Raw genomic sequence first — 25,087 nt, forward strand, 5'->3', positions numbered from 1 at the left:
CTGGAGATCTGAGTAACCAATATAAAAATCACTCCAACCAATCCAACGGCCATGAAGGTTGTCATTTAGTAATCGCTTAACAGGAGGGAATCGCACAATCTTGTTGGAAGATTGCTTGATCTATTTCTAGGAACCGTAAAATGAGGCAAGACGTGTTCACTTAAAACCTGTTCATACCTATTCTCAGTCATTGTACTGTCTGAAATGTCGTAAAGATAGCACCCCATTACAAGTGGCAGCTGCCCAAACAGTATTTCCTTTTGATTTGAGTAGAGTCTTCAGCGGATTACCGGTGTTGTAATAATTACAATTATGCATATTTACAGCACCGTGACGATAGAACGTAGACTCGTCTGCAAAAACAAATTTGAGTATACCAATTAGGATCTAGCTCATGAAACTCAATGATACGAGAATAAAATTCTACTCTCCTATCCGGATCATCTTCAAGTATATTATGAACTATGTGACTTTTAAAATATAATTTCGTTTTTTTATTATTTCTCTGTACTGAAGACTTTGGGAGCACCAGTTACAAGTTCAAACCTTCCTATAGTGATTTCGGTTTACCTAGAGAGGCGGAGCATTGATGCACATACTAGTACTTCTCGTTATACAGCTGTTCTTTAAAAATGCAACGCAATAATCAAATCAGGTAATTCAGGAAATTAATTTTTATAGGGGAAGCAAAACGGTAAAATTTTCAATATGTCACCATTTTGTTTCTACAATTGTTAGGAAGCTTTAATTTTCACAAAATATTTTTTTAAACCCTACTTTATAAATTGTGTAGAGTTTGAAAATTCTCGGTGCATAAATGGGCAAGTAATATAAAATAAAACGTTTAAAAACCTCTTCGTGTGACACTTAAATGTTATGCACGGGAGAAAACTATCGTTCGCGTCACACTCTTGTTTATGTTTTCCACGTGCTTTCAAAGTAGAATGGCAACTTTACCGAAACGTAAACAAAACTGTTATATAAACACCTGATCTGAACTAACAAAAATTGAGCGTTAATTAAAAATCAGTTTTTTTTTACCCAATTAGTGGTTAAAACTATATAAAACAGTTCTTAAAACATTTTTGTTCATAATTTACGTAAAAATGTTTAGATTTTTTTCGTAATCCTTTTTTTTCCAGTACTTTTCCTACAACTAACCTCTTAACCCGTTAACTTTAATTGTTTTTCAGTGTTTGTTTACTATTAGTAGTTTTTCAAGTGAGAAGGTAATGGACAACTTAAAATTTGCCCCTTCAAAACAACTCAAACTGTTTGGATTTTGATACCATGACTAATGATCACAATTATTGTTCTAATAAGCAAACAATGAACATCATTTCAGGAAAAACTATTTCTAATGACGATGTCAATAATCAAAACGAGTGGCAAATCGAAACAACTAGAAACAAAAGACATTTGTCAACAGCCAACGTTTTTAGATGTTAAGAAACCTTGTAGACCTACAGAGTACGTTGCAAAAACTGCTAGACCTATTGAATTGCACAACAGATTTGAAATCTGAGTAACGCCAACCTAGGCTCTGAAGAAGAAACGATGAATGACGACAAATGTAGGACGAAGGTGAGGCCTCCACCTATATTTTGTCCCCAACATTGTCAACATAAGTAAAATGATGGTAAACATTGAACAAGTAATTAAAAAAGAGTCATATTCATTTAAATGCATAGCTAGAGATAAAGTAAAAATTAACACTGATACTATTGAAGCCTACCGCGCATTAGTCAAAACATTTAACTTAACATGAAAGTAAACTTCCATACATACCAAATAAAGGGTGACAGAGCTTATAGAGTAGTGCTTTAAGAATATGCACTTCTCTACGGAACCCCAGGAAAATAAAACAGCTATAGAAGCTTATAACCACAAAGTTAGGAATAAATAAATAAATAAAAAAAAAATAAATTAAATCTGTAAATGTTCCTCCCAAATGTGTATTATGTGGTGGTGAGCACCCAGCCAACTATAAAGGTTGCTCTATTTACAAAGATATATTAAGAAAAAGGCTTTTCCACCTCTAAGACCAGCGTTAAAAAAAAGACAACTCCTCCTCCAGTGCAAGATCGAAAAGTAGATAGATAGACCTATATCTTTGTTCGTACTCAAAATTCAACAGGTAATCAGTCTCACCCAGTATCACCAACCTTATCTTATGCTAGAGTGGCATCAGGTCAATCAAATGTAGAAGCAAATCACAATCTGAATCAAATAATTGATGGATTTTTTTAAATAAGTTCGAAATGATGATGTCTCAACAAGCCCAGCAAATAGGTACATTGATTAACCTATTGACAACTGTCATATCAAAACTAAAATGAATAGATTTTATAGGATTGGACTCTGGAATGCCAATTGGCTTGGCCCGACATGGCCAAGATATTCAACTTTTTATTTCAATACACAAAATAGATATTATGTTAATTTCTGAGACCCACTTTACAAAACTTAAATTTTTTCAAAATCCCAAATTTTTTACTTTTTATTCTACAAACCACCCTGACAATACGGCGCATGGAGGTAGCGCTGTGCTAATCAGAAAACAAAATAAAACATTATGAATTACCTAGATTTCAAGAAGATCATATTCAAGCTACAAGCATAGTGGTTGAGGACTGGATGGGACCACTTACATTTTCTGGTGTTTACTGTCCCCCGAGGCCACAATATTACCAAACTTCAATTCAACGAATTTTTCGAAACTTTAGGGCCTCGTTTTGTAGCAGGTGGTGACTTTAATGCCAAACATGTCATGTGGGGTTCAAGGTTGATTAACCCTAGAGGTAGAAATTTGTTAAATTGCATGAATGACAATCACTTGAGTTACGTATCTACAGGAGAACCAACCTATTGGCCTTCAGATCCCAACAAAAATTCCAGATCTTCTTGATTTCTTTGTTACGGGAGGTATTTTCTCCTAACTATATGGAGGCTGTTTCATCTCTTGATTTGTTCGTCCCGATCACTCTCCGGTCATCCTATCAATAAGTTCATCATTTGTATTGAAAGAAAAGGCAACGTCCTTATCGAATAAATAAAGGTACAAACTGGGTGAAGTTTCGTGAAACGTTAAATGACAGTTTAAGTCTTAATATATCACTTTAAAACAAGAGAGGAAATAGACAACGCTGTGAAATTTTTAATTATACTGTTCAGAAATCTGCTTGGAGTGCAAACGCCTGAACTTAATAATACAACGTGTGGCAATATCAATTACCCAATAATATATTAAGCAGCACATTGCTCAAAAAACGTCGCTTACGAAGAATATGGCAAAATTCTAGAAATGTAAGAGATAAAACAATGTTTAACAGAGCATCAAGACAGTTAAAGATTTTGCTTAAAAACTTAAAAAAACGTATGGTTTCAAGAATTTCACTTCAAATCTCTCCCCAACTGAAGCAACAGACTATTCTTTATGGAAAGTAACAAAAAGCACAAAGAAACCGCAAGTGCCCATTCCTCCAATATCTAAACCAGATGGTTCTTGGGCGAAAAGTAACAGAGAGAAAACTGATTTGTTTGCTGCATATTTTAGTAATGTTTTTCAAACCATACCCTGTAGATAACAACTTTGATAATAGACATGTTGTAAAGGAGTTTCTTGATTCACCTAACCAACTCTCACTACCTATTGGCTCCTTTAAACCATCTGAAATATATGATGAGATTAAAAATCTTAATCCCAAAAAAGGCCCCTGGTTATGAGTTAATAACAGGTAAGATACTACAAGAGCTTCCTAGGAAAGCCATACTCTTTTTCTTTACCTTCGTATTTTAATGCTATTTTGAGGCTTGAATACTTCCCATCACAATGGAAGGTGGCTCAAGTTATTGTTGTTCCTAAGCCAGGAAAACCTCAAAAACGAAGTAATGTCCTACAGGCCAATCAGTCTACTACCTATACCTTCTAAATTATTCGAAAAGTTATTTTAAAAACGACTTCAGGTTTTTATAACTGAATGCAATTTAATTCCCAATCATCAGTTTGGTTTCAGAGTGCACCACTCCACTATCGAACAAGTCCATAGAGTAGCTAATATAATAAGGCAAGATTTAGAATCAAGAAAATTTTGTTCTGCAGCATTTCTCGATGTGAGTCAAGCCTTTGACAAAGTGTGGCATGAAGGGCTTCTATTTAAAATAAAAAGTCATCTACCTCACACTGTTTACAAACATTATAAAATCTTATTTAGAACGAAGGTATTTTCAAATCAAGTTTGATGATTGTCTTTCAGATCTGAATGAAATAAACTCTGGTGTACCTCAGGGAAGTGTACTAGGACCAGTGCTGTACTTAATTTTCACTGCAGACATTCCAACTAATCAAAATTCTTTGACAGCAACATTCGCCGATGACACTGCCGTACTGGCATCCCACTCCAACCATGTTATAAGCATCACAAATTTCTACAAACTAACTTAAATTCTATCACAGTTTGGCTTAAAACTTGGAGAATTAAAGTGAATGAAACTAAATCTGTTCACGTCACATTTACGTTGAAACATGACACCTGTCCACCAGTGTTTTTAAACAACATTCAAATTCCTCAAAGAAATGAAAGCTAAGTATCTGGGTGTACATCTCGATAGGAAGCTGACTTGGAAAACCACACATATGGAACAAAAGGCTCCAATTAAATTCAAAATTTTCAAAACTAAAATTGGCTTTTTTGGGAACAAATCCCATTTATCAATAGAAAGCAAACTGTTGTTGTACAAGACTGTTCTAAAGCCCATCTGGACGTACGGAATTCAACTGTGGGGAGTTGCTTCTACATCAAATATTGAAATTATACAGCGTTTCCAATCTAAAGTTCTCCGAAAGATATTACAGGCCCCATGGTATGTTCGTAATGAAGTCATTCACAGAGACACGAATATCCCTTTTGTTACTGAAGAAATTCCAAAGTTCTGCATCAAGTATCAAAACAAATTAAACTCTCATCCTAACTACTTGGCTTATTAATCTGCTGGACAACAGTGACCATCAATTTCGGCTAAAAAGACATGATTTCTTAAGCTTGGCTGATCGATTTTAAAGATGAACAATCTCTTAAATGTTTATGTTAATTAAGGTTGATGAACTTTGATTAACCATGTCCTTAAGATTTGTCATCAAATTTTCTTATTGTTTGTTGTATATAAACAGATTGTAAAAAAAAAGAAAAAAAAAAAATTAAAAATCTGTCCGGAGAGATTAAAAGGGAAATACAAACCACAATAACGTACAATAAATAGCTATGTTAAGGAAAATAACGAGACCCTTCTCTAATCTAATAGTGTTTTGTAACTGTTCGATATGTTTACTCATATTATTATTGACGTAAATGACAGTAATATCGCTAGCTATGTTGACTTTAAAACACTAAACATATCCAACTCCAAAACTCGTTGCAATAAACTAAAAATATAATTGTAAAATATTGTTTGAGTAAATCTACGAACTACGAATTTATTTATTGATGAATCCAACGTAAAATGTATTACCTTACTGCTTTATTTAATATCAGTATTTAAAGCTCACCGGATTCTAAATTTAAATTCATTACGGTTAATATTTTCCTATTCCAGTTCACTGTTAGTTTTGTACTGACAAGATTTTAAAACGGATGAAAATTAAATTGATTAGATATGTTCTTGCTTACAAAGCCGTAGTGTAATTTAATTCTGGAAGAAAATTAATCTTTATGTTGATTATAATTATAACATTTGCTCAATTACATTATGTTCCTTACCTTATATTCACTTAAAAAATAAATTACGCAAAACAGATTTTAATATATATAAATTTTTTTCCGAAGAAACGTCAGAAATATTAATTACCTTTTTTTATATAATTTAGATTTAACAATTTCAAACGATGAAAACATAAGTACAATGGGATGTGAAACAATAATAAATGCTGTGTTTACAACACATTTCGCAAGATTTTATTCCAAAATTATTATTACTTATTTCAGTTAATATATGCCTAAACCCATAATTTTATTTTTAGAATATGACAATGAAAATGAAGTAATTATTGTGGAAATACAAAATTGTAGGGAAAATGGTAATAAACAAATTGTAGGGAAAATGGTAATAAACAAATTGTAGGAACTAATACAAACAATAATAATGGATATTGATAAATATTTATTACTTTAATATTTAGAAGTTAGTAATCATTGTACTAATTGAAATGCAAAAAAAAAAATATTTCTAAAAGTATGTGTAAAATTAATGAAAAAATATGACACATTTTATGTTAAAGAATTGTGTGCCTCACATTATTTTCAAATATAAAAATTTAGTGTTTAATAATTAGCAAAGTTACTTATCCAAGATATATATTCACAGACCGTTATAAGAAATAGTCACTTCCGTCGTATCGGTCAATCTCACGACGGCCTTTCCATTTTTTATATTGACAGAGTGGTTTTATACGGTAATGTTTTTCTGCCATAAATAGTTTGAACGTTCAAAGTTATATTTTAGAGGCATTATTAAAGCTTAAGAGGAGTTTTAACAAAATAGAGTGTTAAAAAGACTTTTAGATAGTAAAAAGGATCTGATACCAGATTTTCTTGAAATTATTCTTGAGTACAATTCAATATTTTTCCAAATCTCATTTTAATCTAACATAATTTGCGAACATTTACAGGTTTTTAACATTTGTCCTTTACAAATTTTTATTTATAGTTTATTTTTGAGCAATTTGAAAGATATTTCTCAAAGCAGAAATTATTCATCAAATTGAACTAATATGTTTTATTTTCTTGAAGTTTGAATCCAGGTTTTTAAACGATATATAGGCCTGCTAACTTAACATTGTTGGTGTCTATAATAATGCCGCTGTCTCGTGAATGCCACATTCGATATTTGTCCAATGTTCAATCAAACATATCATCTAATCCACGAGATTTCTGGGGACTAGTTAAAGCTCAAAGAAATACTCCTGATATGCCATCTAGTCTGCATTTAGATGATGAAGTAGCCAGTGACACAACAAGCATATGTCAGCTGTTTCTCCAGTTATTTCAACTCAGTCTACTCTCCCTCGTTACGAGTTTCACCTAGCTTTAAGCTATCCCGTCTTCGATTCTATTTGTGTCATAACAACCTCAACAGAAGAAGTTCTCAGCAAGCTTAAGAATCTGGACACTACAAAGGGAGCTGGAATTGACAATATACCGCCATCTATGCTTCATCACTGCCGATCTCTCTTAGCTGAGCCCCTCACAGTGTTGTTCAATGAATCACTTAACAAAGGAATCTTCCCTAGCTCTTTAAAGTTGGGCTTCATCATTCCTTTACATAAAGCAAATGATCCCAGCGACATACGTAACTACCGTCCAATCACTATTCTGCCGGCAATTGGCAAAGTTTTTGAAAGTATCGTGGTAGATAGACTGAATCCATTTCTATCCAAAATAATCCATCCTTCCCAACATGGTTTTATGAAGGGCAAGTCTACTGTCTCCAACCTCCTGCTCTTTCAAGAATATGTTTTGTCTGCTTTTCGCAAGAACTACCAAGTTGATACAGCCTACATCGATATGGCAAAAGCCTTCGACAAGGTCGACCACACAATTCTTGTGTCTAAGTTGCTGGGTTACGGAGTGGCTGAACCTCTTTTGTCATGGATTTCTAGTTATCTTCAAAAACGTTTCTCTGGTCGTGAGGATTGGTTCCGCCATTTCCACTCAGTTCTCACCTTCTTCAGTAGTTCCACAGGGTTCTTTGCTGGGACCTTGCCTCTTCAATGTCTTTTGTCAATGACCTACTATACAAATTAACTGTAAAGGCCTTACAATTTGCTGACGACCTGAAGATTTTCATCACTGTGTCTACACCAAAAGACTCTCAAGAAATTCAAAATAGCCTTTCCGAAATTGAGGATTGGTGTGTCAGGAATAACATGTCTGTAAATCCCAGTAAGTGCTCTTGTATAACTTATCACCGCATCAAATCCCCAGTCATATACGTATACTCCATTTCTGGTACATCCATTCCACGGTCCCAGTGTATAAAAGACCTAGGCGTTATATTTGCCAGCGACATGGGATTTTCTGGACATATAGACCACATCAGTAGCAAAGCAAACAAGATGCTTGGTTTCATAGCAAGATTCTCCAGAGCATCGACAACCCTTCTGCTCTTCGCTCTCTGTATTGTTCCCTTGTGAGACAGCTTGTGGAATATGCAAGTCCCGTGTGGTCGCCTTACACTGTTGGCAATAGGACGAGACTGGAGGCTCTACAAAGGCGTTTTCTTCGCTTGATTGGTGTCCTGCTGGGTTTTGCCTATCTTGATGTGCCTGTGGAGTGAACAGTCCAGCAATCTGAACTTGTCACCTCTTGCCCTGCGACGTGACGTGGCTGATGTTGTCCTTCTCTGGAAGATAGTGAAATGGTCGCATGAACTGTCCAGATCTCCTAGCTGAAATCGACCTCAGAGTTCCGGCAAACACAAGATCTCGAGATCTGCTGGTCGAAGATACCACTCAACCAACTTCGACTTCAACAGTCCTCTCGCAAGGTTTATTCGCCTGGGAAATCAGGTTGCGTCTGGGTGTGACCTGTTCTTCGATGGACTTCACCAGGTTTCGCCGGCAGGCGTTCTCTCCTCTTTCTTGACAAACAAGGGGATGGACGCTAATCTCACGAGGCTGCAAAGAAGTTCTTTAACAGTACGTTTGACTACCTATCAGAATGAACGGACGAATGAGGGCTTACTTAACAGATTTACTTTCTAAGTCGTTATATTATATTTATTGTTTATAGTGTTGTATACCTTATCTTCTATATTTTGTTATTATTATTAGATTCGATTACCTTATATTAGTCTATTAATGTTATTTATTACCACGAGTTTACTGGTTGATTTATGTTAATGTACGTTAGCGTTGTTTCATTGTTACGGTTATGTTTGCTATTATTGTTAATACTGTTATTGTTATATAATAAATGATTTTCCTAGTGTTAACACTATTTATTGAACCACTGTTTCAGTACTAAGTTTGCTTATTGATTTGGCTTATAGCTACACATGTTGGTTGGCGTGTTTGCAACATGTTATTGTATTGTTCCTTATTTATACTTTTGTATTTTTTCTATAATATATATTGTTATCTTAATATCCTTATATGTAAAATGGTATATTGCCGTTAATAAATAAATAAATAATATTTGTTAAAACTATTATAATGGTTATTTTGTAACTGTTATTAAAACATGTTCTGTACACTTATATTTTCTGAAACAAAACTAGATTTTGCTAAAAATACTGGTCATATAAGTATTAAAGTAGTATTTCTCGCATTAAAGTCTCAAATAGTCTTGAAATTAAAGATAACATGCTAATAAATGAAAATAATATTTGCAATACGTAAAAATCTGTTGCGACACGCTAATTGTTAGTTATAGTGTAGGTTGAGATTTCATGCGTTTCTCTCAAATACTGCGTTGTGCAAGTGCCGTCTGCAGCAGTGCAGTGTCGTCGTCGTCACATCTCTAACAACAACCATAAGAAGACGTAGCGTAGCACAGGTGTATTGTCCATGTGTTCTGTTTTGAGGTTATGTTATTTCTTTTGATTTGATATAATTTATAGATACACTAAGTTATTAATGTGGTTAATTTGGATGGTTTGCAAATAATTCAATCTTTTTGAAGGTAAGTTTAAAGGAAACTCTTACCAATATACAAACTTTATGAGGAGTGTGTAGAATATTACTTAAGTCTTTTGCAATTATCCCTTTTTATGAAATAGCCTACAAATTAACATTTCATTAATTTTTTATTTTTGGTAAAAACTAGGTATGTTGAGTAACCTCGGGGTCACAATCAAGAAAATATTTAAAAATAGTATAATTATGGCTATCATAATTTACTCTGGTCATTACTATGATAATAAATATACCTATTGTTCTATACTTGATTTTGTCTTGCTTCCCCATCAATCAAATATTTATACATATATCTGAGAAGCCTACTTCTGTCAAAAGACAACTAAGATGTGTTTAAGTTGTATAACAGTCTAAATTTATAGCTAAAGTTAGATAGTAATTTTGAATTTTATATCTACTCCTTTAAAGTTTCAAAGGTGTAGTTTTATTAAAACTTTTGAAATTATTATCCGGATATTTTCTTGCCCTGTGTTCCACATTGATTGCAGAAAATGTGGACAAAAGTGTTGTTACTCTTAACTCTATGCTGTCACAGTATAAATGTAAACAAATTGAAAATAGTAGTTAAATTAATAACTAATTAATAGTAATTCATTAATTAAACATATGGTTGTATTGTCAAAAACAAAGTTTACACAGAACAGTTGATCACATTTAACAGGATCTTTTAATTAATATTCCAAGACCAAAGACGAGAGATTTAGCTACTTTAAAGACCAGAGAGGCATATTCCGGAGGAATTTTCAAAATAATAGTAGGCCTATAATCATATAAAGAGCCTTAAGTATGTCCATGTAAAATTGCAGTACAATCTATTAACCCAAGAACTGGCAGTCATTTCATCCTGTAGTGTCGGGCTGTTTTGGAGCTTCGCGCAAGGTTTAAAAAAAAAAATTATTAAAAATATAAAATAAAAGCAATATAAATAAAAGTATATATTTTTGTGTTCAGGATTAAACGTAGAATTATACTATATTGTAAAATTAACCATACAAAATTTTTTAATAAACACTTTTTTTAATCAAATATAAAATTTACGAAAAATATTTCTTAAATTTGGGGGGAGGGTCAATCCATTTCAAATCACCCAGGTCATGTTGCTCAACATTTTTAATTTGCCTAATTTTTTTTATTATGAGTTCCCTATGGGTAGACAATCACAAAACACTAATTGAAAAAATTTTACAAGCCATAGTTTTATCCTCATTAGGGAATTATTTTCTAATACCATTTATTAATTGATAATATATTGTAGTGCCAGATTATAGAAAATAAAATACCCAATTCTTACGAAACTTTGATAATAATTTTTTTAATGTCCGTGGTGAATCATGGGTCAAAAAGTCATTTCCCCAACATTCATATAGTTCCTAAATTTTATTTCATACACATCCAGAGCTTTAAACGTCATATTACACACAATTTTACTTATAAACAGACACAATTCTTTTTTACTTTTACTGTACAATAATTTCTCAATGCGTCAAAGTTTTGTAAAAAATACAATTTTATTATTGTAGTTTTGTGTATGGCTAACAAAATAATTGAATAAAATATCAAACTATAATTAGACACACACATTTTTCTAAAATTATTTGATAAAAACTATTAAATATTTTATCAGAATAAGCAGTTCATATTTATATATGTTTTAAAAGAAACAAATATGTTAAACAATATGTTAACAAAAGAAGTATGTTAAAGTTTGTGGATTACATTAAACAACACATCAATTACAATTAACACGTTAACAAGTGCATGGTTACAAAGTGCGTACTGGACAATTAAGAGTACCTACTCAGTATAGAAGGTGTTAACGATTATAAGTCCTATTATTTTACAGGATACTTAAAACTTTTAAGGGAATGCAAAAAGTGGATCCTCTCAAGATAACTTTACTTTCATCTTTTAGAAATTTTTGGATAGGTAAACTGCCAAACTAAATGTTGCTGTATGCCTATTTTCCTACATATAAATAGCACCTTGTTTTCATCTTTGACTCTTACCTTCAAATCCTCCGTTTATACTTCACATTTTGTTGCTTTCTCAACCCAATGTTACTTGTGAAGACATGAAATTATTGTGTTAGTGTTTAAAAAAAAAAAAAAAAAAACGTTCACTAGTATAACAACGATTGCTCAAGTTATTGTTTAAAACAGCAATTTCCAATTGTATTTAACTAATAAATAGTATGTAAGTAAAATTAAGATCACCTGTATCTCATATAAGGTATAACAATAATATCAATGTTGGCGTTTATATAATTTTACTAACTCTTATAAACAAAAAGAAAGTTATTTTCTTTACTTTTATTCTATTATAATTCCAAACACGTTTCAAAAATTATGTAAAATTTTATAGATATTGTTAATTTTAGTTCAAAGGTTACACAAGAGTGTGGCATATGCATGTGCCACTTTAGGTGTTGATAATTGTTTTGCTTCAATATACTGCAGACTGTATGAAATTGGGATATTGTTATATCATTGGCAAATATCCTGTGTTTTCAGGTTGTTGACCAAAAGAATTAGTACTGTACAGTGTCCTTCATTTAGTCCTATATAATGGCTGGAACATCTTTGGCAGAACAGTTAAAAAAGTTAGCTGTTCCACAGACATCGATATTAGTTCATAGCAAGAAGAGGACTTCCTTACTTTATAACCCAAAAGATGCTGCTGACATCGATCGAGCAACCTTTTACAAAATAGGTGAGTGACTTTACAGTTTGATGTATATTATTGTGAGAGGTAGAATGACACAAGCAGTACAACTGTTTCAGTTTTTATCAACATTACTTGTTACATTGATATTGTTCAATATATTAATTATTACTTAATTGTATTATATTTCAGTTGTATTTATGAAATAAACTAAATATATACAAATAACAAATGTTTTCTGTTACTTTTGGAATCTATTTTACTCCAGCTTTCACATTAGGTTTGTTATGTACTATCATTTTATCGGCAAAGTGTGATAAGCGAACCCAGTTTTTTTATCGCTTAGTATAATCGTCGATATTTAATATATCGAATAACAAAACTAACTATCAGTCGATATCTATATATCTAAAACACTAAATAAGTCACACATTTTAAATTAAAAGAATTCATTTAAAAATACAAAATGATATTCCAGTCCAAAGAGCCATTCTTAAGACTGCCCTGTGTAAAGGTAACCGTTATGCATCATCTGCACTTTTTAATGATATGGGAGTTTTGGGGGTCAGGCAGCTATATGTAAAAAACATTGGTTTTGTATATGTATAAAAACAATAACACAATTTTCAGACAAACTAACCATAGGAACTAGGATTTCGGTTTCAGTACATATTTTAACAGATAGATTAACTAAAAGCTTTACATTAACTAATTCTCATTATACAATGCAAATTTTGATTAGAAATTTACCGAGACCATTAACTGATTTTTATAATATAAAAATTGGAATATTTAAGAAGCTACTGGTTAATTGGCTTACGGATTTGGGAGGGGAGGCAACGGAGAACGTTATTGCATCCAATTACAGATAGGAATTTTCTTTTTCTTTTACTTCAAGCTCATGTCTGTTACCAGCCTATGCCCGTTACTTTACTTACTTTTTTTTAGTTCTATTGTAATGGGAGCTAGGTTTATGTATTTATGTATGTATGTACGTGAGTGTGTTAAGTGTGCTACATATCTGAGTTATATATGATTAAAACTTATCGGCAATGTGGGTCGACCTATCTTTTCAACGACTCGTGCCCACGCACAGGCTTGCCTATGTGGGTACTTTTTTCCTATATTTTAAGTAATGTTAATGTTTTAATCATACTTGAAAATTACTGTAGTATATATTATTCTATTATGGAATTGTAATTTCTTTATTTGGAAATAAATAAGGTTTTGAATTGAATTGAATTGATATAATCTTATAAATAATAAAGGAACCGTAACGATCAAACGCAAAATTAGAATCACAGGTACCTAGTATAGGTAGGTAGTAGGAAATATATTATTTAAATAATAAAGATAACAACAAAACAAACACATTGAAATAAAAATAATTCTTGCTGTTATAGATATTATTATTGTTGAACATGTATTATATGTTTACAATCTGAAAATGTATTTACACTATAATAGATTTAGGTTAATTGTTCATATTAATACATCAGTATTGTTTGATTATATATTAATGGGTGTAATTAAGGAATATCGTTTGTTTACATTAATATAAAAACTCGTTGTCCACTTATTGTATATGTACCTAAAACACTTTTATAATCTATGTTAAAAATAGATCTTGTTAAAAGAGCTAGAACATTAAATAATCCTATCTATTGCGGAAGAGGTTGATAAAAATTGGTTGAAAGAAGGCGTAATTGTATTTATTGTAACATTGTCAATTTAATTATTTAATACCTATTGATATTAATTTTATTTACATGAATCAATATTATGCTTTTTTATGTGTATATTAAAACTATACTAGGGGTAGTGACAATTTAAAAAATCTAATCTTTCAATCTCAAAGAACTTCTGTATTTGAGCAACTTCTATCACAAGTTTAACAAGTTGGTCAGTAAAATCTTGCAGTGCATGAGATAATTTGCAAGTAAAGAAAATTTTAAAGCTTATAATAAAATATAGTGTTGGCTCCTTATGTCGTTGGAGATTCATAGAATATTGTTGGGGTCAGTACAAATTGTAAGTTAACTCTGTTGGCAAAATGTGTGTAACAAGTCAAATGTATATAGATTGAGCATTGAAGATTTGTAATATATGGAAAGCAAGTGGTAATTTATAAAAATTTGATTGTTATTATTCATTGTATATTATTGTTCGAATGATCATTGTAACAGTACACAATTCAGTTGTAAGAACTGTCTACTGCAACACAATATTTTTAAATTTTAACAGTAGAGTTTCTTGTAATTATTATTGTTTTTATTTGCAATTGCTGTTTTACATATATGATATCACACTGATTTAACCTTAGTTTCATCTCAGTTCACTATGTGCTTTTATTTAGGCCTAAGTGGATTGGAGGAGCTGAAAACCATTTATGCTCGTTTGGCGGAATTTGAGAAATCACTGTTTGATGAAACAAGCCTACATCTGGAACGGGCTGTGGAAGACCAACAAGCCAATGCTAAACTAGACCAGCTGATCAACAGATTCCTGATATTGCTTTCGCCATATTTGAACTTGGACCCAGCGCACAAGGCTCTGGAATGGCTGATTTGCCGGTTAGTCAAATAGTCTAGGATTCTGTCATGCTTAGAGGTCTGTAGTAATCAAAAGATTTGTCTGTTCACAACATCATTCAGACGTAATATATATATATTACATAGTACAAGTCATCAAATGTTCTCATGTTTATAGTTGATATTTGTAGTAGAATTGTACAATAGTAATGGAGACTCTGGTTAATATCACTTTAAAAAAGTGCCCAATAACACACATACTCATAAAACACAAGAATACCATACTGTTCAAATCTGCAGAAGTTCTGGATAATGACTGCATTTTAAACTTTTGGGGTCCATTTGTTCCCCACAGGGTTGACTCACCAGATCCAATTAATTTCAAGTGAATATGCTTGTTTTTCAATATTCCTTTTGTACATGTAACTATAAACTAATAAATTGTAGTAACTCTGTTTTTTATCATGTTTCCATCATCAGCAATGATCTGTAATAAATAAAGAAATATTTAATTAAAATACTTTATTAGTATTCAACTGGCTTTATGTTTACTAGCTCATTTGATTTCAGATTTCACATTCATCAATACAACATTGATAGTATCATGGCCCTAATTATGCCTTACCATGATACAAACATTTTTGCAAGAATGATTCAGATTTTACCTCTGGAAGGGAGAGGAGGCAAGTGGATTTGGCTGCAACCATTGAAAAAAGAAGGCATTCCTATGTCAAAAATCTTTCTTCTGTCAAGAGCATCCTCTGATACTTCATTTTTCAAGTTTATTTGTAATCTTCCCCTGCAAGGAGTTCAGGTTAGTTTAGTGATTAGTGATGATGCACTGTATAACTTATAAATACTGTAAGTTATTGTATAAACGTACTGATAAACTTAAAATTACAATGCTTAACTTAAAATTATAGTAAATTTAAACAAAACAAATATTACTATTGCAGTAAACGAAATTACATACCCCTCGAATAACTTTAAACACTAGGATTAATAGATTCCAATGAATACATGAAAGAACTAAATAATATAAAAAGTATAGTAATTTACAATTACTGATACTCAACAAAATTAATTGACAGTTTATAAATAAGAGATTGAAGACTTATCCAAATAATCAAGAATCACTTTACTAAAAGTAACAAAGAAGAAAAACGTATTTGGCAACTATGACTTATTGTCCATAAGAAAGAAATAAAAATACCATTAAAGCAATAAATTAAAGAAATAAAAAAGCTATTTATAAAATATTTTTGTCATAAACAGCCTTTTTCCACAAAGAACAACATAAATCAAAATCCAAAACACAACATTTTAGTTGGAAACTAAAAGGTAATTTAAAGTATTAGCTGTGAAATGTGTAACAAAATTTACATAAATAAAATAATAAGAACTGTTAAAAACTAATTTAAGACATTATGAATACAGACAAACTCAAATGTTATCTGTGCCAAATTTGGACTAGAATTCAGTCATACCTTTAAAAACTCCACATTACTAAAATCAGTGTACAATAAGAATAAATCAATGCTTATCAAATATTATATGTTAAGAAACATGAAGATAAAATATTGAACAATGATTTCGGACAATCCAAAATTAAATTTTCTTCAAACAAAATAAAAAAAAATTTTTGACCCAAACTTTCATATGTATATTTATTATACTTTTAATGATACAAATACTGTATTAAGTTTTACTTAATTCATTTGATAATGGTTTCTAATTGTAAGAATATTTATACTGATTCAAATTATTTGAAGTCATACCTGACACTGACATCTTTGGTGTTGTAGAGGCCTAGTGAAATAAATTTACAATAATTGTATAATTGTGTATTTCATATACTGAAATAATTTGTTTTCTAACAAGAAGAGCTTCTCCTGCAATGAAAATACAAATACTACTTCTTCCTTTTTGTATAATTGGTTAAAGTATTTGCTCTATTCAGGTCCATGGTGAAGAAAGTGTGCGACTCACAACTCTGTTTGCATTTTATTGTACTACTGTGATTGGGGCACTTCACCAGAGCCCTCACGTATCCGAGGTTCAGGTGACCCATCTCCTACCTTCCCTCATCGCAGGTCTCAGCTCCTGCCACTTGGACTTTGCCGCTTCTGCCTTCATGATCCTTGGATATCTTGTCACCAAAATCCACCTCACTCCCAGGATCTTCAGTGAACTTTTCTACAAAGTTTGCAAAGTAAGTAAATTTTGTTTTTTTACCTACACATAGAAAATTGTATAAAATGAAAGAAGGTTTGTTCTGTTGCATTACAATTATAATTTGGACTAAATATTTTACTCTAACTCAAATATATCTGTATGTATTAATTATTTTTGTAGTATAATGCAAGAGAGTGTGATAGTTGAATAAGAATTTGAGTTATACCACATACCCATATTCTTGAGGATTAAACTTTTGATGTATGGGTTATTTTGATATTTTCCCCTCATTTTGGGGTTTCTAAATTTTCTAACTTCCTACAGTGTATGTCACAAGGTTATTCTTAACCCTACATCGGGTGCTAAACGGAGTTTTCCTCCGTGTATTTTTTATTATTAAAAATAGTACTACTTTTCTGATGTTGGCAGTCGTTTCCCGCAGTGTACTTCACGAGCATCTTTCGGGGAAGCGAAACAATAGCCTCCCGCTTATCTTTGTCAAAATCTGTCAGTATGAAGTCTACTTCCGTGCGAGACTGGACGATTCCTCCGTGAGCGCCCGATGTCGTGTTTGTAGTGCTTGGACAAAATCTCCGTGAGCGCGTTATAGTGTTTAGTTTTTATGGAATAATAATCCGTGTGCGCCTAAATGTGTGACCTGTGATGGTTTCTTTTTAAGTTTTACAATATATTTTATTTGAATTTTGTGAAATGGAGAGTGAAGATGAGAGACTTGTCAGAACAGTACCCGTGTACTAGGGAACATTTCAGTACTGTTTATGGAGTGCACATTGTTGTTATAAGAACCAAAAGGAAAATTTTTTGAAACTGTGTAGTGTTTAAAAATATTTTTAGTAAAGAATAAATTTTGATTTTAGAGTAATAATTGACATTACAATTGTATAATATCTCAAGAATTGAAGTAAGTTGTTTTTGTAAGAAGTTAAAAACTAAGTTAATTTCCATATATTATTACAGTTGGTTAAACATTTTTACAATTAATTGCATTATTCCTTAAAATAAATCATGTTTTTACTATACAATAACATTTTTTTTAATTTTGAATTTCTTATTTGGAAAATTCATTACATAAGAGAGTAATTTTTATTTAATTTCTAAAAATGAATATATTACATTGTAATAAAATCAGTATGAATATTTAAACAAATAAAAACAGTTTAAACGACTATGATATCCATTATTCGCTAACCTGGAGGAAACCTCCGTGAGCGCCTGATGGTGTTTCTAATTTTAAGCGCCTGATGGAGGGTTAATGGAATAAAAATAAATTCTTAAAACATTGTGTTACTCAATGCCCTTGATCTACTGCACCTTCTATTTAACTATTTCAAATTTTCCATACTTCACGAATCTGCATTGGTTTTTTTTTTATTTTAGGGAATATTTGTGTGCTATTTATTACACTTTACTGTCAAATACTTTATCCTTTAAGTGTTTGTCCTATATGAGTGTGAAGGTATTTGTAAATTTTCTGGAGAATGTTTTGATTACTATACAGTTTTGCTTAGCCGAATGCTAATAAAATCAGTAGTAGGATTCATTACATCTTACGTGTAATGAATTATATTTACTTTCATCGTCTTTATTAATTCAACATTTGTAAGGTGTATCTCTTAATAATTTTGAAAAAGTTATTTACAAATAAAGCAGTTTATACATACTTTTTTGTACAAAAAAAATATAAAAACATAATTTTATTACTGTATCCATTTAAATAGGTTTATTGAGGAGATACAGTGTCTAGAAGAAGATGGAGAGTAGCCTCACTACAATGCAATACAGTATGGCCAACCTGATGTGGTAACCAAAATTGTACAGAATAACTACGACATAAATAAGCAAGAATACTATTGTTACAGAGTGACCAGTCGAGCCTGCGCAGTGAGGTGACACTAGCACTGGTGGTGATGTGTCAGTCACATGTTGGCCACACTCCTTCCCTCCTCCCCTCCTTCCTTCACCTGGCCACATCCTCCTGGTTCCTGTCGTCCCTTGCCCAACAGGCCCGTGATGGAGTAGTAGTCTACCCCTTGGTAGCGGCTGTCATCACCGACTGTCTCACAGCTGACAACACAACACTCCAGGACTTTGTGTCCCAGCTGCTGGCAGAGATTGCATTCAACAACGACGAGGCACGGAATATGGTGAAGTAAGTCTAGTGAAATTTTTATTCGAGTCAACATGTATTGTTTTGGAAAAGAAAAGTAGAACAAACCTTGTTGTACAGTTGGAGGAATTTAGTTGTGCTCGTAGGGCCCAAATACTACCCTTTCAACAAATAAACGCTATCTGTGTGGCGGGTTGCGTTTACGTGCTAGCCGCTGAGAAGAAGGCGCAACAATCTCTTTAACGACTTTAAACTCACGATTTCGATTTGGAGATTAGTCAGTCGCGTAGTGAGGATTTTGGCGCCATGGAGCGACTCAGTCGCTGGCGCCCCTTCCCCAACTTTTACCTACATGATCAATCAGTGCCGACAGTTCACTCACTACCGTAACAAACCTTTCTTGGCATCATTTCATCAGCAATGTAAGGCGTCTTTGACCAAACATCATTTTTTATAATAACTTACAGTCTACTATTCCTTTATAAAGTTTTGTTCCTTGTAAGAGACCTAGTTTACGTGTATATCAATATGTATTTAAATCTCAATTCAATTCCATAGGGTTTGGAATGAAAGTACAAATTTCAATATATTTAATAAATATGTATTGAAAACCCTAGTTTAAATTTGAGCACATTATCTAAAACGTGAACATAGTAGTTAAGTAGTTACAAAACCAACTCGCATATTACTATCTTAACTAATCTTCTTTCGTGACTTCATGCTAGCAAACTGTGTTATTGTGTCGTCCAAGTTGATGTGCCTGGCTCTGCTGCGCTCTATAGATATGGTTGCCAAGGCACTCAGACGTTCTTGGGACATGGTCCTGCGAAAATAGTTCTTTATTCAGTTTAAGTTTTGAAAATGATCTCTCTGCACTTGCATTTGTAACAGGTAGTGTCAAAAAAATCAAACAAGCATTCACAACATCTGGAAAGCTGGAACCAACTTGAGCACGCACTATTAAAGTATCTGCAAGATCCCTTATACTTTTGAGTTTTTCCACGCGACTTAAAAAACAAGTTTTTAGCCTTACAAGCTGTGGACCTAAGTTAAGGAAGACGACCATCTTGGTAGTTTAATATCAAAATTTTGCTTGATTCTAAGATTTCTTCATCATTTGCTCCAACTAAAACAGAAGGCTTCAGACATTGGAAACTACTAGTAATGTGGAGTAACAGCCTCAAAACGCTTTGTCAGCTGTGTTGTGATTATGTCAAGGCTACGGTTGAAACACCTCAACCCGGAAACGTTTCTCATTGTCTTTAATAGGGTCATCAACTTGCACTTCATCAAACATTCTTGTCTTCTTTTTTGTTCTTGAGTCAATGAAATGTGGTACAAACTTTCCATTGCAAACAAAGCTTAGTTGCATCTGCTTAAACTGTTTGCCACTCATTCCTAAGTTTGTTAATTTTTGTTTTGAGATTTACGAGCATTTTTGTTGCGTGTTCCAAGTCTTCTTCGGTACTTTGAAGTTTTTTAGAAATTATGTCCATAGTTTCAAGCAACACACTTTCAATAACTATCAATATTACTATGATATTGAAAACAACATTTGATAAGTATTCTGATTTCTGGCTTTCCACTTCCAAAAAGCCCCCGAACGCTTCTTCTATGACTTAGTTGTATTGGCCTGTCGCCTTCGTCAGTTTTTTATCTTTATATAACGAAACACTGTACTCAGCTGGTCGGTTTTCGCTATATCTTGAGTTGTATCAAAGATAATAGACACATAGGGACTATTTTTCATTTCTTCCTTCATTTTCTTTTTTTATCTCTTTGGAAATCAGGTTGATCAGCTAATTTTGAATCTGAGGACTAAGGTAGTTAACCACTACGTTTTGGTAACTTAATTAAATCTGCAAGGACCTGGTCATATCTTGCTAGCATATGTATTATCTCAAGGGAATTTCCTTTCGATTTAGTTGCTTCTTCATCGTCATTACACAATCTGTGCTCTCTCAGTGGTAAGTCGTTTGTAGCTAACGTAATAATGACGTCCACCACTCGCCTTAAAACTTGTCTCCAGTAATCAGTGGCTTTTTTTAATCTCCTCCAGATTCTCACTATCAACTTTAGGCCTAACTGCCAGCGATAGTATATTTCACACGCAATTGCATGACTTTGCGAATCTTCTTCATGGTCTTTTATGTTTCGACCTAAATGTGCCCAATCAGACGTACCTTTCGAAAATCCCACATCAGTATAGGCCATATTGAAAAGCCAGCATGGCTGACAATAGCAAACATTGAGGATGTTTGAATAGCATAACCAATTACGTTTTATTCTCAATTGGTTTTCTTTATTCTTTTGAAAATACCATTTCTCGTCAAATCCCCTATTTTTATTTCTCCCTTTTGATTCTTTTGAAAATGGCCCTTTAGGCTGACGAGGGCCTAATTTTATTATTTGTCGTTTTTGTTTGGCTGTAAGAGTGTTTTCAAAAATTACCCTTATCAGAAGAACTTATAACAGCTGTTACATTTTCTTTAAGGTTCAACTCGCAATCGGTACCTTCAGCTTTAACTAGGCCTACCTTAGAAAAAGGTTCCTGAAGAAGGACGTGGTCTTCTGCAATCTTCAGGTAAGCCTACAGGTGTTTGCTCATCGCTCATCGCTTGTAGGTACTTGTGAGCTACAAGTGGGTTCTTGAGAAACTGCAACTACTGAAGTGTCCCTCGAAAAGTAGATAACTTCTTTACTTTCTTAAGTTCAAGATTTTCTGCGTGACCTTTCTCTAACCTTCGTTTCCGATACTCAGCACCACTTAGTTTTTTTGACATTATATACCAAAGGTAATAAATCAACACCACACAAATCACATCACAACAAAATAAATAATATAATCAATACTTTTGCACTAACGCTAAATCTGCAATCACTACGCAAAGGTAAATTGAAGTAAGTCAATCACTCGGTGGGTTTGTACGGACGCCTTTTGTCTCAGCCAAGGTCAATGACAGACTGACTGACACAAAGGCATTGCGCGGCTGTGATGCGCGTGGAAGGGGCTGCTTCCCGCAATTTTATCGTCTAAATAAAATATACTATATAAAAGTCTAAATAAAATTACGCAAAAAAGCCAATTGTGGGATAAAAATGACTTGCGTATTGATGACATCACATCAGAAAGCACATGTTGCAAAAATTTAAATAAAAAGCTATAGAAAAAATAATAAAAGGAAAATAGAAAGACTTAAATTGATCAATTATAGTGAACGTGATAAAATTTCGATAATTATGAGAAAAGAAATTAAATTATATTCAATCGTGAAGACGCTGATTTGAACGGGGAGAGTGGATGAGCATTGTTTGAGCCGGTACGCAGGGTTTTAGCCGGAGAGACTCTTCCTTCTTTCTCTGGAGTTGAAGCAGGAGGACGTGTACTCGTTGTAGATGAAACTGTGCAATAGTGCATTAAAAGTTATAATCAGGGATGGATGTTGTTTTAGTGAACAAATTATCAAAGCAAAGTGAGTACAATTAGTCAGTATGACATCAGAATAAATTGACATCAAAGTGATTTGCTTTGTCTTTCATTGACTATCCCATCTACAAAGAAGTGTGGTAAGTAAAGAAAATAAGCTTTAGCTCAAAGAATATTACTTTCAAAACTTATTAGAATCAAAGTGATTGATGAGAACCCAGTGAATATTTTGTGAACTTTATCCTGATATAAATAATCATATTAAATTTATCAGAGCCTTCAATAGAGTAATATTCCGTTTGAACTATCATTCAACCTACTTAAAAAACCTGAGATAAATATAGACCCAGTGCTAGTGATATATAACGGTGTAGCCTACTTTCACTAACACAAACTACACTTCCAACAACACCACAGACATTGAAGTTTGATCGTTATTTAAAATACCGACTTGGAACAATATGACTCAGCCAACAGGGGACCACAACACACGTTAAAAAGCGGTTAAAAAAGCTGATCGTAAGCAAGTCGCACAACCAACGAGGGGCAACACACTTAAAAAAACCGATCGTGAGCAAAATGGCACAGCCAACGTGGGGCCTCGATCGTATGCACCCTCCCGCCTATCACCACACACTCAAGGTCACGCATGCAGCTAAAGTCCTCGAACTGTATTTGTGTCTTGTCTGTAATTATCTGCAGATAGCAGTATGTTTTGTGGGCCTGCCAAGATAATATTCACTCAATTTTAACATCGTCATTTATTATCAATTATCATCTTTATTATTTATTTATTATTTATTATCATTTATTATCAGATAAACATGATAATATTTGTTTACCATGAATTTTAAATATACATAGGTTATTGAGTAAAAGTGAATATTATACACCTTATTTATATTAAAACACAAACAAAAGTTTAAATAATTTTAAATGTCTGAAATTAAAAATTTTTTTAAACATTCATAAACATCTTTTACCTTATTTTGTCACCATCTTGCTTTCTTTTACATAATCCAAATTTTATGTTTTACAAATATCTTCATTTTTAGGTAGTTGTGTAGAAAATAAGGCTATTGCGAGTCCTAATATTAACATAAATTAAGGGAAAATTTGACATAACTTTACCAAACATGATCCCCGAGCCCATAATTTTTGTAATTAACCATTTTTTGTATCTGAAACTGTTTTGATTATATGATAGATATTGATTACATGTAAGTACTATCAGAAAGCATTTTTATTCATATTTCTGTTTTTACAAAATCTACCTACTTCTTCCGACTGAGCCAGAAGAACTGTTAAATCAAATATGTACACCGTAAAGTGATCTACAGTAACAAAATTATTAGATGATAAGCTTTCTGGTTTGTGTTTATAACATAAACTATATAAACTGAAAAAAATTATTGAAAATGATTGGACAGTTTGATTTTTAATTAATGAAAAAGTCGTTCATAGAATAAGACAGAGCATTTACAATGCATACTTTCACTGTTATACCCTCATATTTCAATGAGTCGAGTTTTACCGTTTTTCTGGATTCATACCTACATGGTAAATGATTTAATTTTAATGTAAAAAAAAAACACATAAAGATAAACTAAATGAAGTGTCAACGTATAATCAGAAAATTTATAGTCAACACCTTGGTTGTAATTTTGAGCATACTTTAAAAATATATTAATTATAGAATTTTCATAAACTTCTGTGCTTCGTGGAAAGTGAAAAACTGCTGTCTTTATGGTAACCCTTCTAATGTGTCATGCATTTTGTTTGTTTTTAAAGTTCATAGCCATTTCACTGTATAGGCCTGCTTATTTTATTCTTAGTGATGCTGCTATTATCTGGAGCTTGCAAGACTCTCTCTACATATTTTGTGTTTTTTTTTCCATAACTTATCATGTTTTCAGGCTGTTTGCTGATAAACCCCTAGTCAACAACGAGTGGTTTCGCAACACACTGCACCAACTGGAGAAGTCGTACCCAGAAGCTTTTGATGAGGCTGTCAAAGTGCACTCTAACTTGCTTGGGCTGATGCCTGATTACTCTGCTCGGAATGAGTTGTTCCAAAAATTGAACCATCCTCAATGGCAAGTTCGTCTGCAAGCAATTGTTCACATCAAATCTCACATGGAGTTGCTCAAGGTACCTCTTTGTATAAAATGTTTTTGTAATTACCAGCAATAATAGGGAGAACTATTTATAGGGAAGGGAGAAAATTGGGACAGATAGATGTAGGCAAATATATTGGAAGCGTAAGGGGAACATGTACCTCTGTTTGATTTCTTCTAATTTGCCTTATTTTCCTTATGATATAAAGATGTAGTACTTGAGTTATACAGTAGTTAGAGCAGCTCTGATGATTATTTTATATCTTACACTAAAATTTGTGTGACTGTCTTGTAAATCCATTTTTGATCTTCCGGATCAGCTGAGATGTAGAAACTAAATAACCAAACACTTTGTAC

The 25,087-nt window shown here is 32.6% G+C and overlaps 1 protein-coding gene across 1 annotated transcript in view; it reads left to right on the plus strand.

Annotated features, from left to right (window-relative positions):
• Window positions 1-9,506: 9,506 nt before the first annotated feature.
• The window catches only part of LOC124365026 (HEAT repeat-containing protein 1), a 53,898-nt gene continuing 38,317 nt past the window's right edge, over window positions 9,507-25,087 (plus strand). Inside the window, exons 1-7 of the mRNA XM_046820912.1 lie at window positions 9,507-9,677; window positions 12,202-12,400; window positions 14,709-14,925; window positions 15,454-15,697; window positions 16,844-17,095; window positions 18,939-19,228; window positions 24,530-24,764. Of these exons, the coding sequence (XP_046676868.1) occupies window positions 12,256-12,400; window positions 14,709-14,925; window positions 15,454-15,697; window positions 16,844-17,095; window positions 18,939-19,228; window positions 24,530-24,764 (1,383 nt within the window). The 5' untranslated portion in view covers window positions 9,507-9,677; window positions 12,202-12,255. The remainder of the gene's footprint in view (window positions 9,678-12,201; window positions 12,401-14,708; window positions 14,926-15,453; window positions 15,698-16,843; window positions 17,096-18,938; window positions 19,229-24,529; window positions 24,765-25,087) is intronic.

The sequence above is a fragment of the Homalodisca vitripennis genome, chromosome 6 (assembly GCF_021130785.1).
Source record: "Homalodisca vitripennis isolate AUS2020 chromosome 6, UT_GWSS_2.1, whole genome shotgun sequence".
NCBI classification, from domain to species: Eukaryota; Metazoa; Arthropoda; class Insecta; order Hemiptera; family Cicadellidae; genus Homalodisca; species Homalodisca vitripennis.